Here is a 13550-nt window from a genome sequence, read left to right as displayed (position 1 = left end):
AACCACCCATTACCTGTGAGGCCTGGCACATTTGCATTTGTTTACTAAGAGTATCTCAGATCCAAGGCAGGCCTTTCACTTTCATTGGCCATTACTAAGGGTTCATTGGCCATCACTCTCCAGCTTTGCAAGGTGTGATTTTGTCCATTGTGAAGCAGTTCCATGACTACAGCACATTGCTGTGCATAAAAGCAGACCGACCCAGGCGGGAAAATCATTTCTTCTTCGCATTTTTGAGAACGCACATCAGGATGGCCTCCGTATCACTGCCACGCAGGAAGAACCTCTCCACGCAACAGGCTTTGGCCTTGCTTCAAGAAATGGACAAAGCAGACTCTGATGGAGGAGAGATTTCATTTGTCCAGCAGGGCACTGATACCTCCTCAGAAGAATCCGAAAAGGAGACGGAACAAGAACCCAACATGCCTCCACGGAAGAGGCACCGTGGTACTGGGAAGCCCTGTCTGAGCCAGACGGCAAAAGACGGCACTGTGTGGGTAGAGGAGGACATTGGAAAGCCCAGTGCAGTAGCAAATCACACGTGCTTCACTGCGCAAGCTGGACCCACAGAATCTGCTAAGGTTTGTCATTGCCATTGTACATATGATATTTATATAAACCCATTTAGAGTGAGGCTCATGTAAATTTACCATTTTCTATTTGTTTATCTTCCGACAGCGTAAAATTACAAGCGTGCTCCAAAGCTTCCTTTGCCTGATAGACGTGGGAATGCTGCAGACCATCAGGGAGTGCACGGTCCATCAAGCCCGCAGAACAGAGCCGGACTGGAATTTGGCAATTCATGAACTGATGGCATTCATTTCAATTCTGTTTGTAAGAGCAATCATGTGTCCCGTTGGTGCCATTGTGGATTGCTGGTCAGAAAGCTTTCTGGTGCCAGTAATCAAAGAGACAATGCCCCGAGATAGATTCATTTCAATTATGAAACACCTTCGATTTGATGACAAGGACACACGGGCAGAACGGGTGAAAACAGACAAATTTGCGGCGATCTCCGACATCTGGACACGCTTCAACAAGAACTGTGCTGAGAGTTTCACTCCAGGAGAACACATGACCATAGATGAACGGCTGTTCCCTACCAAGGTTCATTGTCCATTCACACAGTATAACGCAACCAAGCCAGACAAATTTGGGATCAAGTTCTGGATGGCCACGGATTTGGAGACCAAATATGTCTGCAATACATCTCCTTACTTGGGAAAGGACCCCAAGGACCCCAGTGGTCAGAAGGGAGATAGGCTGGCAGAGAACGTGGTCATGAATCTGATGGGGCCATTTTTGGATGATGGGAGAAATGTCATGACGGACGATTTCTTTACTTCACTGTCACTGTTGCACAGACTGCTGCAGCGCAAAACAACGCTACTGGGCACTGTGAATAAAGTCCGGCGTGAACTTCCTCAACTTGCAAAAAACACTGCACAGCGAGAGGTATTCTCCACTTCAGTGCTTAGAAGTGGCAGTGTCTCCTTGACAATTTATGCACCTAAAAAAAACAAGACTGTGTGTGTTCTAAGTTCCATGCACCAAGACGTGACGATCGGTGAGGGCAGAAAGAGGAAACCCAACACGATAACAGACTATAACCACATGAAGGTATGTGAATGTGTGTATAATTTTACACCAGTGCTACAATGTTTTCTGATGTGTACTATACAGGCCTATAGAAAAAAAGCACATATACTCATGACTCTCTCTCTCTCTCTCTGCTTTTACAGTGTGGTGTAGATGACCAAATGGCGCGGATGTATTCCGTAAGGGCAGCAACAAGCAGGTGGCCAGTAGCGGTTTTTTACAATATGCTGGACCTGGCGGCGGTGAATGCCTACATTTTGTACAAGGCATGTACAGGGTGGACATTCAGCAGAAGATTGTTTCTGAGGCTTCTAGCTAAGGAACTTTGTTGCCAATTCATGCAGCACAAGGAAATATTGGCAAAGAGGCAGGCTGCTGAAGCTGCTGCAGCTGCTGTGCCAGGGACTGTACGGACAACGCAGTGCCAGGTGCAAGAGAACTGCAACAGGAATCGCAGCAGGTTTACCTGTGCAACATGTCAGAAATTCACCTGTGCCAAATGCAGGGACGATGGACACTGGGTCTGCAAACGCTGTAAAGTTTGAAACACTTTAAAATAAAACAGACTTGTGTATCCATATATTGTGAATGTGTGTCTTTTGTATAAATACGGCAGGCATTTCTGAAAGTTTCCATGTCACACACAATGACAAGGTTCGGCCTGCCTTGGTTTAAGCTAACAAATGCAAATGTGCCAGGCCTCACACCATGGACCATAACTTCACTCAGCTTATGACATTTGTGTACAAACATACATTGGAGACTGAAGTGTTAGCAAGTTTTCATTTTATTCATGTCATTGTATTAGCAACTTTTCATTCTGTTTTCACACATTTTTTTATAAATAAAACAGACTTGTGTTTCCATAAAATGTGAATGTGTGTCTTTAAAATTTGCAGGTCAGTCAGTGTGTGGGATATTTTGTATAGATACGGCAGGCATTTCTGAAGGTTTCCATGTCAAACACAGAGGTTTGGCCTTGGATCTGAGCTACTCTGAGTAAACAAATGCAAATGTGCCAGGCCTCACAGGTAATGGGTGTGTTTGCACAACAAAAACAGGAGAACAATGGAGCTGAAGACCTGTGAAAATCTCAGCAGGGGTGCTAGTAGGTGTTAGGTCCAGGGAATTTACGCAGATTTGCGCAGGGTTAATAAACCTTAAGATGTGTCAGTCTTTTGGGCTGCACTTAAAGCACTGTTTTTTCACATGAGGTTTCTTTGTTTACTTTTTCCCCTCAGTTAATATGACACATTTGTCCCCCAAAGTAAAATCGGTGCTCTCAAAGCAATAAATAGACACAACGTTCACAGAATGGACCACAGCAAAATAAATACAATTTGATCGGAAAAAAAAATAAAATAAATGTATTCCAAATCAATCTTTTTTGTAAAAGTATTTATTAAAGCTGTAACCACGCAGCTGCATCAATGCTAAAACATTTCCACATACAGCACTAACATTTCAATTAGGTTTTCATTACTGTGTATATAAATGAGGAATTGGAAAGGAAGTGGTAATATTCTTTTTGCATTTGAATTGTTTATGTTACTATGATTAAAGAAATTTCTCATTTATCATTTCAGGCCAAAGAATATTATCTACATTCCATAATATATTTCCTGTACATGGGAATAAATTGCCTGCCTTGCTCTTGCCACAAAAAAAAACCTCGGTGTCTTACTCTGCTATATGGCTTTTGCATTCCTCCGATTCAGAAGCAACTTGTGACTAGATTCATTACTTCAAATAAGAGCGAAGAACACATGAAATATGCTGTAGGCTGCCCTCGAGTGAATTTTTTGAGTAAGCAGCATGTAAAATAGGCAGCATGCAGATATCTTACAGCTTGTTTTGTTTGCTCAACTGTGTTTGAGGCAATTTCATTCATTAAAAGTTGCCAGGTTTAAGCAAAATGCCCCTTCCTGACAATAAAAACATATATATCTCAAAAAACACAAAATTAGTTCAGACAATTTCTGCATGGGCAGATGTTATGCACAACATTATAAGACTTTCTCTTTTCCCAATCTTATTGAGGCACAAATCATTTTGCACATCATAACCACACTGCCGGAACTGTTACTTTGATTTGTTGAATGTCGAATTTCTTAGATATTTCTAATCATTTGCATCATCATCTAATCAAAACAACCCTCTCATTAACCGTCTTCTCAAACAGTGCAAGCATGGGGCAGTATAAATCTTGTCCCAGTGGGCCTCAATGAGCCCTTATTACACTTGTGTTTGATTAACAACGGCAGCTGCTTTTGCCACTATGAAGCAAATGGCATTTATGAATACTCCTCAAGTCTACCTGCTCGACATTGTCAGACTCCATACTGAAATTAAACAGACGTGGAGAGAAACATTATGCCCTAAGTGCACTTCTCTGTTTTCTCTCCGGAACGTTCAGATGATTGAAGCAGCTGTGGATCTGCTTACAAAAGGAGGAACTTTCTCTCCACTCTCTCATGTGCAATTAGAGTGACCCTCTTCTCTGTCTTTTTCCCCTCCTTCCTCTCTAGTTTTCTCTTCCTGCTGCCTGGCCTCCCCCTACCTATTCCACTCGTTTTCTCTGTTCCGCTACGCATTCTTCATTCTTTTTCGACTGCTCTACTCTAATGATTTTGTTTAGGGATCAGGTAAAAAAAAAAAAAAAAGAAACATATTAACCTTGTCAGATCCTTTTCCCATCACTCGTGTCCTTATAGCAAGTGGAAAAACAAATCAGGATATTGAGGAAGGGGGTGCATAAGTGATCCCACTCTTTTATAACGGGTCAGACTGTAGACTGTATTTCACAAATATCTTGCAAAGCTTGCATCTCATGGTCAAAGGGTATTGATCCAGAGAGGGGTACAAAAGAGTTTCATTAACATTAGATGTACCATGGAACACTATGAAGGCCATCATCAGTAAGTGGAGAAAATTGTGATTGTCACTATGATAAAATGACTAAGAACGGGACGTCCATCAAGTATTAAAGAACAAGATGTGAGAACTTAGAGATATTGTAGGAATTTCTGGCAAGATGGCCAGATAGCCATGAAAAGACTACGTGACAACAATCTCACATAGTCTCCACATGCCAGGCTAGAAGTGGGAAGTGGTTGTTAAGTGATTAAGACATTGTACCCCCTGATTGGAAAGTCATGAGTTCAAATCCCAGCACTGCCAAACTGCTGGGCTCTCTACTGTAAGCAGGGTCTTTAACCTTCAACTGATCTGTTGTATAAATTAGTCGCTCTGCCTTAAATGTAAGCCTGTTCTCAACCCAGAGCCTTCTGACGTACCAGTGTTCCTGTTCCTTTTCTTCTTCGGATCTAACTGATTCATCGTCCTAACTCTGGATGGATTTCTTTTCAAATGGAGACCAGCTGAGGATGGTTTCACATCAACAACCTAAAGATCCATCAAGTTATTGAACAACGCAAGAACTTTGTGGATGGATTTGGACTGCAATTAATTTTAACAGTATACTACAATGGCTCAAGACCTCATTTTGCTTGAACAGTTCTGCATTTAAGCACCTTTCACCTAAGAGTACACCTCAAAAACAATGGAATTGTAATGACTGGACATTCGATGTCACCCAAATATGGATGGGTTCCCTTTTGAGTTCCTCTTAAAGGTTCTTCCTTATCCTATCTCAGGAAGGTTTTCCTTGCAACAGTCACTCTTAGCACACCAATCTATTAATAGAATGATATTAATGAGTCAAACACTGATATTTATTAAAATGATCATGAGCCCAAAACCTTCGTTTCAACTACTTAAAAAAAATGTAGCAAATAAGACCACTGGTGTTGTGGCGAGTTTGAGTCAGGAGTTTCTTCCATCATTTCTTCCTCTCAAAATGTTCTGCTTGGTGTTGAACTGATGCTGAACTGTATGTTCGTGATAACTACCAGCAAGCTGCAATCAAAACAAGTTCAAAACAGAGCGCACGCTTTCCCCTGATTAGTTTTTATCCGCTCATGAATAAAAAAGGAACAACTCTTTTCACAAGATGTAGATGAGAATAAAAAGGAAGATATTTGACTTTGAAATGTAGTGTTGTGAAGTTCAAAGAATTACTTTAGTTAAGTTATTTAGTTAAAAACGTAAAAAAAAAAAAGCTACTTAGGTACAGTACCAAATTACATTTACTTTGTCCACCACTGGTCTTTAGGGCTAAACTTACAAACTTATAAGGAACACACTTCATACCTTCTTTTATTCTTTATACCCTTTTTATCTCTGTAAAGCTGATTTAAGACACTGTCCAGTTAAAAGTGTTATACAATTAAAAATTTATCAAATTAAATTCAAAAAAATTTCAATATAGAGTCAATTTTGCAACGAGTTTTGCCTATGCTCCAGGGGCGCCATGTCATGGCCGACACAAATAAAGGCTATTCTATTATACAGGTTATTTTACTTTGTTTTACTTATTTTTGTCCCCGTTAAAAGCTCAAAAACCATCTGACACTATTCGTCTTGGTTTCTGTTTTTACCTCACAAAATCCTACCATTTCAACAGGGAGGTGTGTGTGTGTGGATTAATTTTTATTTTGTCACATTTGTCAATCAAATCGAACAAAATGATTCATCAAAAACATGGACACAACACATTTTCTGAATGTTGATCTTTTTCACGTCGTTTTCAAGTATATTTGTTTGAGGAGAGCAGTGAGGACTGACACCCCTTGTGCAGTTTAATAATAGGTGACGACTCTCTTCAAACAAAAACCCGCCTTGTGGCAGATATTTGCTGAGTCCATCAGGGGGAAATGAATTCAAAGATAAGCATTCTGAAGACTTATTCTGTGTAATCTGCTGTCTTGGCTTACAAGCAACCGATCTAAAACCCTATTATCTTCATATAGTTTTAGAGTGTGGATACTCCTGTAACACATCTGTGAACACATATATATGATTCTCTGTTATTTCTGCATCTTACAGTATTTCCACTGTTGTAAAGTCTGCTGTTGAATCAATGAAAAGAGACACTAATTTCTAACTGCCTTGTAGAATAGACACACCATATGGGCGAAAGTTTGTACCTGACTGTAAGATTCGTATATGCTTCTTTGAACATCCCATTCCACATTTAGCTCCTACTTGTTATAACCTCCACTCTTCCAGGAAGATGTTCCACTAAATTTTGGACTGTGTAATGGAGATTTGTGGTCATTCAGCCACAAGGGCATTAGTAAAGTCAGGTAGTGATGTACTGTAGATGAGGTAAGTAGGCATGGAGTGCAGTCAGTGTTTTAATCAATCTCAAAGGGCTTCAGTAGGGTTGAGGTCAGAGCTCTAATGCAGGAAATCTTCCACTTCAACTTATGTAAAGCATATCTTCATAAAGTCGGCTTTGGGCACAGGGGCATTGTGATGCTGTGAAACAGTTTTGGATCTTCTATTTCAATGAAGGGGAAAATGTAATGGTACCACATCCAAAGACCGCAGGTTAAGGAAGAATCACAAATGGTTAAAAACAAAGTGTGGTGTCCCAGTAGTTTTGTCCATATAATGTACATTGATTTGAAAACATTTAAGAAGTTGCATTCTTAATATCCTGAAATGTTTGGGGCCTCTACTGCACCAACTGAGCTTAAATTATTCATGGTAAACCTGCCTCATCTGAGCAAAGTGCTCCAGATTGGTTCTTCCCTAAATCAGTAAGAAATGCCTGAGATAAGCCATGTAGCGCCGCCGTATAAAACTAGAGCACAATGATGCGTCCTTCTTCTTTTCCTTCTCCTACTCCCCTTTCTTATTTTTCTATGCATTATTATGACTATTAGTAGTATTTAATTATCAGTATATACATTATTGCAGTAAAGGTAAATACAATTTTATTACTATTTGATGCGATGATGTGTTGTGGGCAAAAGCCCTCGTTTGCCCTCTGCTGTTTGATTCTGTAATTACACCTTTGAAAATGTAAACCATTAAACTCATTTGAAATGAGATATTCGTCTCGTATATCCATAAGAAGGACATGTATGTAAAATATTGTAGGAAAGCTGTAATGGTTGTGTAAGATGTGTTAGATGAGCCTGAGAGGGCTGGCATGATTGTTTTGATCGATCGGTTGTGAATGAATTAAAAAGCACTACATACCAAAAGTGATCCTGGAAGCCTGGCTTAAATATCAAATGGTAGTTTGCAACTAATGCAAAAAAACATGAATATGTTGAATAAATAGGTTGGTTATAAGGTCTGGTTAGTTAAAGTGTTGCATTTTCAATAGAACAAAACATTCCACCAGGGGTATACAGTAATTGCAATACCACTCGCGATAAACGGATGCCACCCCAAAAATGCTTTTTATTTAATTTTTTTTAACGTCCTCCCACATACTTAAAACACACCGAAAACATTTGCAAGAATTTTATTGCAAGAACATATTTCTTTAATTTTTTATTATATTTTTATTAATAAATTTCATTATTTCAACATTGAACTCCATAAAAACAATTTCTAATAAGAGAAATCGGGAAAATCAGCTAAACAAATTAGTTACGTCGTAAATGCAATTCTGCGATAAACCGGGGACACGAGATTCGAACCACGGTCTCCTGTATCCCCACCTCACACCTTATTCTTAGATAGGCCTCTGATCTTCAGTGACCCTGACCAGAATATAACAATTCTAACGATGAAATGAAATGAAATGAAATGAAATGAAATAAATAGAATAGAATAGAATAGAATAGAATAGAATAGAATAGAATAGAAGTCAGGGTTACCCAAGCAAATATGCGGATCACAAACAAAAAATTTCATACCGAATCGGTCAAGGCCCAGGTTACCAACAACCTCCACAAGTATTGGTGGAGACTGAAGGAAGAAGACTGTAGTGTAAGACAGGGGTTCGGTGGTGGTAAGAAGGTGCTGGTTGATTGGGCAACTACTGCAGAAGTGAGACAGCTGGAAAGACACTGGACATCTGGAAATAGAAAGGAAGACAAAGAGACGTGGTGGTGGAATGAGTAAGTGAGAAAGAGGTTGGCAAAACAGAATTTGGATCGACAGAGTGATGAGAAAAGTAGGCAGGAGTACAAGGAGATGCGGCAGCAGGTGAAGAGGAATGTGATGAAAGCCAAGGAAAAGGCATCCGAGGAGATGTATAAGAAGTTGGACACTAAGGAAGGAGAAAAGGATTTGTAGAGATTGTCCAGGTTGAGGGACAGAGCTGGGAAGGATGTGCTGCAAGTTTGAGCAATGAAGGATGGAGATGAAAATGTGTTGACTAGTGAGGAGAGTGTGTTGAGAAGATGGAGGGAGTATTATGAGCAGCTGACGAATGAGGAAAATGAGAGAGAAAGGTTGGATGATGTGGAGATGGTGAAGCAGGAAGTGGGTAGGATTAGTAAGGAGGAAGTGAGAGCAGCAATTAAGAGGATGAAGAGTGAAAAGTCGGTTGGACCAGACGACATACTGGTAGAAGCATGGAGATGTTTAGGAGAGATGGCAGTGTAGTTTTAAACCAGAAGGTGGATATGTACAAGTTCTTGCGATCAGCAGTGCAAAATAATGGAGAGTATGTTAGAGGAGTGAAGAAAAGAGTGCAGGCAGTGTTAGGAAGTTTTCCTATCCGGCTCGAAGGACCAAATGTTAGGAAGTTTTCCTATCTAGCTCTAAGGACCATATAAGGATTCTCACTATCTGGTATGCGCTGATCTGGGTATTTTAATCGCCCCAGCGCGTCAGTAAAAACACGATACAGGATTCAGAACACTCTACTTTACTGGGTATAGAATTGATTGTATATGAGGTGATTCTTGCTGTCTTCTGCTAGTTGCTGTTCAGTGGGTTGCGTGATGCGGAAATGCATGTCGCGGCTACGTGTTCGGGCCTTTTATACTCTTAGTGGAGGACGGTGCACTGTGATGTCACGGGTAGCTTGTCATTGCTTGGTAAACTGTATGTCTGCCTTTAGTGGTGAAGCGTGGAAATACAACTAAATAGGAATCCTTTCTTACACTGCCGCCCCCAAATATGCATAGCATATTTGCTTCTAAATCTTAGCTAAAGGTCTGTCGGTTTGATCTTGGTGTCGTCTTCAACTGCTATCTCTGGTAAATTAATGAGTCGGGTAACTGGCCGTGTGTATAATCGACCTTTAACGTTGACCTCTGCAGACCTAACTTGTCCATCTGCTCCAGGAAATGTCTTTGACACTCTCCCGATCAACCAAAGGGCTCGTGGTAACTGGGGATCAATAATCATGATGACAGACCCAACTGCAAGGGTTTTAGTCTCTGCATGCCATTTTTGGCGTAGTTGGAGATTGGGTAAGTAGTGTCTGACAAAGCTTGACCAAAAATGAACAGAGAGAACTTGACTTTGTCTCCATCTACGTCGTCCTATGTATTCATCGGCAGGGTCTATCACTTGAGGTAAAGAGCTGTCTAGCCGCCCCATGAGCAGAAGATTTGGGGTGATTGAGTCTAAATCTGCTACATTGGAGGAGACATAACCTAAAGGTTTGCTATTAAGGATTCTCTCTATTTCGATAAGTACTGTTGAAGAACTTCTTCTGCTACTGTACGGAGGGCATTTTTAATAGATCGGATCTCCCTTTCCCAGCTGCCACCAAAGTGAGGGGCATTAGGTGGGTTGAACCGGAATTCAATCTTCTGTTTGGCAGCATGCTATTGAAGTTCTTGGCTGCAATTCTTTAAGGCATCTCTTAACTCTCTCTCTCCACCCTGGAAGTTAGTGCCTTGGTCAGATATTAGTTCTGAGGGGGTGCCCCTACGTGCTATAAATCTCCTCAGAGCCATGAGGAAGGAATCAGTGTCTATAGCTGTGGAAAGCTCAATGTGTACAGATCGTGTTGTAAGACCTTTAAAGATTATTCCCCATCTTTTCTCCAGACGTCTGCCTATTTTGATAGGGAAAGGTCCAAAACAATCCATACCAGTACTGTACAAGGGTGGTTTGTGAAGTCTCCAGCATGCTGGAGAAAGATCAGCCATTCTAGGGTCCTCAGGTTTAGCCTTCCACTTACGACGAATCCAGACACTTCTCCTCAATTTAGTAAATACTCGTTTTGGTCCTGGGTGACACAGCTTACTATCATAGTTTTGAATGAGTAATTTGGTGGCTCGATGATGAGGGTCTAGGACAATACGGTGAACTGTTTGGAGTTCTAAGCCTTCAGCACGACGTAGGCGTCCTCCCACCCGTATAAGCTGACTGGCTTTATCGAATTCTGGGGCTAAAGTGAGCAATCTACTTGTAGGGGATACGGGCTTACCAGAGCTTAGTTGCTCGTATTCTTCTGGACAACTATCTTGTTGAATATTACAGAAGAGGAGATGTTCTGCTGTCACATAGTCCTTAGCTGTAGGTATACTAGATTGATCTAAATCACTTTGACGTTGTTGAACTGTGGCTTCAACAAGGTCTTTTCAAGAATTGTACTCACTGGGATCTAAGGGCTTTGATGTTCACGTGACACCACAGAATATACTGGCTCTCCTTTCCACTTTATCTTCAGGGGTTTTAAGGGATGGCAGGATTGGCCAATCTGATTAATCTTTAAATAAAAAGGGTGGGCCTTGACTCCACCTGTTAGGTGTAACAAGCTCTAGTCTCTTAATCTCTTCATTATATGCAACTGCCTTCACGGAATCCTTCGCCAACCGCCGCTCTATGCTTCTTAAGTTGGGCATAACACAGTTCTTAGAGGCACAGAGTTGTGGCATATTAGCTTTCCTCAAAGGGGGAGTTGTGTAGCGATTCACTCCATCTACAATCACCCTGGTTGTTCTGGTTTGTAATTAATCGTTTGCCACTTGATCCTGCTTTGATCACGTAACTAATTTCTAATTTCTGTGTGGAATAGTATCACCTTGCGAGAGTCTCTCTGCATTCCAGGATAGTTCTTCCATTTGAGGAGTAATAGAGATATGTAAACATCCTTGAGGCTGTAGCTGCTGCTGCAGAAAGTGTGTTGGGCCTTGTAATGTCCAGCCTAGTCTAGTTCTTATAGCTGATGGACCTCCAGGGGGCCCTAGGCGTACAGGCTTAACGGGTGTTATAAGGTGAGGATGGTCTGCTCCTATCAAAAGGAGGGGTTGTACTTTATCAATGGGCTGTAAAGGAATGTCCTTTAGGTGTTGGTCTCTCTGCTGGAGTGTTGCAATGGGATAAAAGTGCTCTGCCATACCTAAGTGCTCAGAGGTAAAGGCATTCTGGATCCAGTAACTCTGTTGGGGCTGCGATATAGAGTGTACTCTAAAGGAAACTGCTGCCCCATTGAGTTTCTTGAAATCTTGTTGAATAGTTCTTAATGTTAAATCTTTCTTCTGTCCTTGTAGCCCTAGTTTTTTAGCTGCAGCTGGGAGTAACATAGTCCTTTCGGACCTGTCATCGAGTACTGCATAAGTGTTCAGGGCTCGATTGTTGTGTTGTAATACAACGGGGATCACTTTTAGCAGAACACGCTTGGAACATTCTGGCCTGTCCAGATACAGGGTTTGTTCGTGGAACTCACTAGACAGGTACTCTCCCTTTGAGGTAGGCTATTAACCTCATGAAGGATTTGAAGATGTTTCCCACTGCACAGATGACAGGGCTTCTTTAGGGTACAATCTTTAGCCAAGTGTGATCGTCCACATTTCCAACAACGCTTGTTGTCTTTGATCCACTTAATCATCTGATTTGTACTGAATGCCTGGAAAGTGGTACACTGGCTTAAATAATGTTCGGTACTATAGCAGTATGGGCACAGAGGTCTGCTTTGTTCAGGTCCCCGTCCTGGCTCGGACTGATGCGAGGGCAGCAGCACTTGAGTAACTGTTTCTGGGGGGCGGTCAGCTCCATGCAGGACAGAAGCGAGTTTATGTTTCGCCACTGGGCCTGGTTTGGGCCGCACCATCCTACTTATCTGATCCTTTCTCTGATTCCAGTTCACAGAGTCTTGACACCGGGATTCAAGCTTGAGCCACTCTGCCAGATCCGGTAGAGTGTAGGAATTCTGATGAGGAAGGTGTCGTTTGAATGAAGCACGCAAATCAGGGGGTAACTTAGTGAGTAAGCGTTCTGCATGTGAGGCACACTGTAGTTCACCATCTCCCTCTGAGCCTAATGAGTTTAGGAGACCCATGAGAGCTTGAATTTGGAGGGCGAACAGATTGAAACTGGCTATATCTCCAGGCTCTACATTAGGGGCATCCATGACTTCTGTTATCTTAGTTAGGGCTAACTGAAAAGGTAGTCCATATCTGTCATTAAGCATAGTCATGGTGTCTGTGTATGGCCGAGAGGAATTCAGGAATGAGTCTGCTATTAGGCAAGCCTCTGTAAACTTGAGGTGTCCTAGGAGAATCTGATACTTAAAGAGTTCAGTTGCATCGGGAGGGAGGATGTTATTGAGGGCTAACTTTAGATGAGTAAACTCTCTAGGGTCTGGACTGGTAAAATCTGGAATTGTTGGATGCGGGCCCCTACAAAACATGTTCAAAGATACGGCACTCTGAAGCTGCCCCATCAAGGGAGGATATTGTGCATTAGGTAGATGGGCATATGTATCTACTTCCGACTTTAAGGGACTCTTACTAGGGGGCACTTGATGTTTGCGGGGGCTAGTTTGTGGAGTATAAGGCACTGGCTTAGGCGCTGCAGGTGGTTTATTGATAGTCGGGGGCAATGAGACCGATGTCTCTCTGACTCGATGTCGCCGAGGTGCCAGCAGCTTTACTGTTAACTTCTGCATATTCTTGTAAAGGACCTTAAGTTCTCGGAGTTCCTCCAGAATGGCCGCCTTATCTTCACGGAGTTGCCTATTTTCCATGTCATGACTCTTTGTCTTTGACTTATGTCTAATGGGTGTGAGGGCAGACTCTTCCTCCTGTGAAGAAGGCTCCTCCTCTTCATCTCTTTTGAAAGGCTGTGTGGTGAGCCACGGTCTATCATGTTGTATGTCAGCATCCGTAATTGCGTCAATG

At 41.8% G+C, this 13550-nt stretch overlaps 1 protein-coding gene across 1 annotated transcript; it reads left to right on the top strand.

The window, feature by feature from the left end:
- The first annotated feature begins 235 nt into the window (after window positions 1-235).
- LOC124386364 lies at window positions 236-2327 on the top strand. Its single transcript, XM_046850157.1, has 3 exons — window positions 236-581; window positions 679-1620; window positions 1743-2327. The coding sequence occupies exons 1-3, from the start codon at window positions 252-254 to the stop codon at window positions 2142-2144; spliced, it is 1674 nt and encodes a 557-aa protein (XP_046706113.1). The 5' UTR covers window positions 236-251; the 3' UTR covers window positions 2145-2327.
- Window positions 2328-13550: the final 11223 nt, after the last annotated feature.

This window comes from Silurus meridionalis, chromosome 5, assembly GCF_014805685.1.
Source record: "Silurus meridionalis isolate SWU-2019-XX chromosome 5, ASM1480568v1, whole genome shotgun sequence".
In the NCBI taxonomy this organism is placed as follows: Eukaryota; Metazoa; Chordata; class Actinopteri; order Siluriformes; family Siluridae; genus Silurus; species Silurus meridionalis.
This window is presented reverse-complemented; position numbering and strand designations above follow the sequence as displayed.